The sequence below is a fragment of the Glycine soja genome, chromosome 5 (genome assembly GCF_004193775.1).
Source record: "Glycine soja cultivar W05 chromosome 5, ASM419377v2, whole genome shotgun sequence".
NCBI lineage: Eukaryota > Viridiplantae > Streptophyta > Magnoliopsida > Fabales > Fabaceae > Glycine > Glycine soja.
This window is the reverse complement of record NC_041006.1, coordinates 28,775,788-28,778,951: the sequence shown is the minus strand read 5'-3', so window position 1 is coordinate 28,778,951 and position 3,164 is coordinate 28,775,788. Positions and strand designations below refer to the sequence as shown.

General features: G+C 44.0%; 1 protein-coding gene across 1 annotated transcript; it reads left to right on the top strand.

The window, feature by feature from the left end:
• Positions 1-851: 851 nt before the first annotated feature.
• LOC114411257 lies at positions 852-1,511 on the top strand. The gene has a single exon (XM_028374994.1). The coding sequence runs from the start codon at positions 852-854 to the stop codon at positions 1,509-1,511; it is 660 nt and encodes a 219-aa protein (XP_028230795.1).
• Positions 1,512-3,164: the final 1,653 nt, after the last annotated feature.

Sequence of the window (3,164 nt, the reverse complement as noted above, 5' to 3'; positions counted from 1 at the left end):
CTTCGTGATCGAGCATACACGCCAACAAAGAGAAACCTTCTAGAACTCACAGCTCAAGATGCAACACTAGCCCAAAACAAGCTATTGGCCTGACAGATAAAGGCCCTGACGGAGACCCTCAACAATCTCCCTCAAAAACTACGGTGGAGCACACGAGCTAGGGCAATGCATAGCCCAAGAAGATTCTTCCATGGATGTGAATTAAATGGGAGCTCAGAATCGCCACGGATTCCAAGGCTACAACCAAGGAGGATCGTCGGGATTCGACTAAGGGAGGAATTCCACACAAGGCTCAAGCTAGAGGAATCATCCGAGGAACCAGTTCAACAAGGAGCAAAGAAGTCAACCTGTCCAGAATTCCAACCAAGGGATTAATCTCTATGAGAAGACCAGTAAGCTTGAGGAGACACTGATTCAATTAATGCAGATATCCATGTCCAACTACATGAGCACAAAGTCATCCATCAAGAACCTGGAGATACAAGTGTGACAATTAGCCAAACAAATGGCTGAGAGGCCCACTAGAAGCTTTGGAGACGACACAAAGAAGAACCCGAAGGAGGAGTGCAAGGCGGTGTTGACTAGAAGCCAAAAGAGAGCGCAAGGAAAAGAAGAGAAAGTTGAAGGAGACTAGTCTGAGGAAGGAAGGGCGAACAAAGAAGGAGAGAAAGAGGAAGAAGATAAAGAAGGTCTTAACCTCTAAGACCAAAAGCCAGCTTGCTCGAGAGGCTAGGAAAGAAGAGCCACCAGTCCCTCTAAAGGAGCCCTCATATCCTTTAGTGCCATCAAAGAAGAATAAGGAGCACTTCTTCAAACATTTCTTGGAGATATTCAAGGGGCTAGAGATAACCATGCCATTTGGGGATGCCTTGCAGCAGATGCCGCTCTACACCAAATTCATGAAGGACATCCTCACCAAGAAGGGGAAGTATATTGACAATGAAAGCATTATGGTAGGAGGCAACTGTAATGTAGTGATACAGAGGAAGCTGCCTAAGAAATTTAAAGACCCCGGGACCATGACAATCCCTTACACCATAAGGAATGAGTCAGTAGGGAAGGCTCTCATTGACTTATGGGCAAGCATCAACTTAATGCCCCTGTCAATGTGTAGAAGAATTGGAAATCTGAAGATAGACCCTACCAAGATGACGCTCCAGCTCATTGACCAATCAATCATGAAACTGTACGGGGTAGTGGAAGATGTCCTAGTCAAAGTCTACCACTTTACTTTCTCGGTGGATTTTGTCATCATGGACATAGAAGAAGATGCAGAGATTCCTCTTATCCTAGGCAAACCCTTCATGCTGACTATCAATTGTCTGGTAGATATGGGGAATGGTAATCTGGAAATGAGTGTCGACGACCAAAAGGTAAACTTCAACCTTTTCGAAGCAATTAAATACCTAGGGGAAGATAGAAGGTGCTTCAAGGTGGAGGAGGTCGATAAAAAAGACGTTGGTGCTCTCCCACACAAAATTCATTGGAGAAAGTTTTTATCAATGTTGTAGATTGTCTAACCAGTGATGAGGAAAAGGGATCTAAGGGCTTTCTTGGAAGACTTAGATCATGAGGAAAACATTCCTGCAGGGGTGACAAGTTTTGAAGAATTGAAAAGCTTGAGTCCATTCGAGAAGACCAAGGTAGAGCTGAAGATCCTACCCAACCATCTAAAGTATATGTTCTTGGAAAAGAACGAGACCAAGCCTGTGGTGATCAACAGTAAGCTAACGGCAGAGGAAGAGAACGGGTTGGTAGAGGTCCTCAAGAGACACAGGGAAGCAATTTGGTGGCACATATCATATCTTAAAGGAATCAACCCTGCCTACTACATGCACAAGATAATGATGGAAGAAGACTATAGACCAGTCAGACAGCCCCAGAGAAGGCTCAACCCATCAATGAAGGAAGAAATGAGGAAAAAGGTGCTTAAGCTTCTAGAGGCTGGACCTATCTACCCCATTTCTGACAGTGCTTGGGTAAGCCCAATCCAGGTGGTACCAAAGAAAGGGGGCATGACAGTCATTCAGAATGAAAATAATGACCTAATCCCAACAAGGATTGTCACTGGCTGGAGAATGTGCATCGATTACCGCAAGCTCGACGAAGCCACAGCAAAAGACCATTTTCCTTTGCCTTTCATGGACCAGATGTTGGAGAGGATTGCGGGACAGGCTTATTACTGCTTCTTGGATGGATACTCTGGGTGCAATCAAATTGTTGTGGATCCCAAGGATCAGGAAAAGACGGCCTTCACATGCCCTTTTGGTGTCTTTGCCTACAGAAAAATGTCATTTGGGTTATTTAATGGACCTACCACATTTCAGAGGTGCATGTTGGCCATTCTTGCAGATACGGTGGAGAAAAGTATCTAGGTATTCATGGACGACTTCTCGGTATTTGGGCCCTCATTTGAGTGATGCTTGAAGAACTTGGAGATGGTGGTACAAAGATGCATGGAAACAAACCTAGTTCTGAACTGGGAAAAGTGTCATTTCATGGTTTGAGAAGGCATAGTCTTAGGCCACAAAATTTCGGCCCAAGGGATTGAGGTAGACTGGGCCAAGATTGATGTCATTGAGAAGTTGCCACCACCATCAAATGTTAAAGGCATCAGGAGCTTCCTAGGACATGCAGGGTTCTACAGGAGATTCATAAAAAATTTCTCCAAAATCACAAGACCATTGAGCAATTTGTTGAACAAAGATGCTGCTATTTTCAAATTTGATGAAGAATGTTCAGTGGCCTTCCAGACCCTGAAGGACAAGCTCATGACAACCCTAGTGATAATTGCACCTGACTGGAGTAAAGAATTTGAATAAATGTGTGATGCTAATGACTATGTAGTGGGCGCAATCTTAGGACAAAGGCAAGACAAAAAATTCCACGCCATTTATTATACTAGCAAAGTTCTCAATGAAGCATAGATGAATTATGCCACCACGGAGAAAGAGATGCAAGCCATTGTCTTTGCCTTAGAAAAATTCAGGCCATACTTGGTGGGGTCAAAGGTGGTCATCTTCACTAATCATGCCACCATTAAGCACCTTCTAACCAAAGCATATTCAAAACCAAGGCTGATTAGATGGGTCCTGCTCATACAAGAGTTTGATATAGTCATCAAGGACAAGAAGGGATTCAAGAATGTAGTGGCTAACCACCTC

Excerpts from the sequence above, each read along its gene's own strand:
- LOC114411257 (XM_028374994.1), top strand. The coding sequence starts at position 852 with ATGCCATTTGGGGATGCCTTGCAGCAGATGCCGCTCTACACCAAATTC.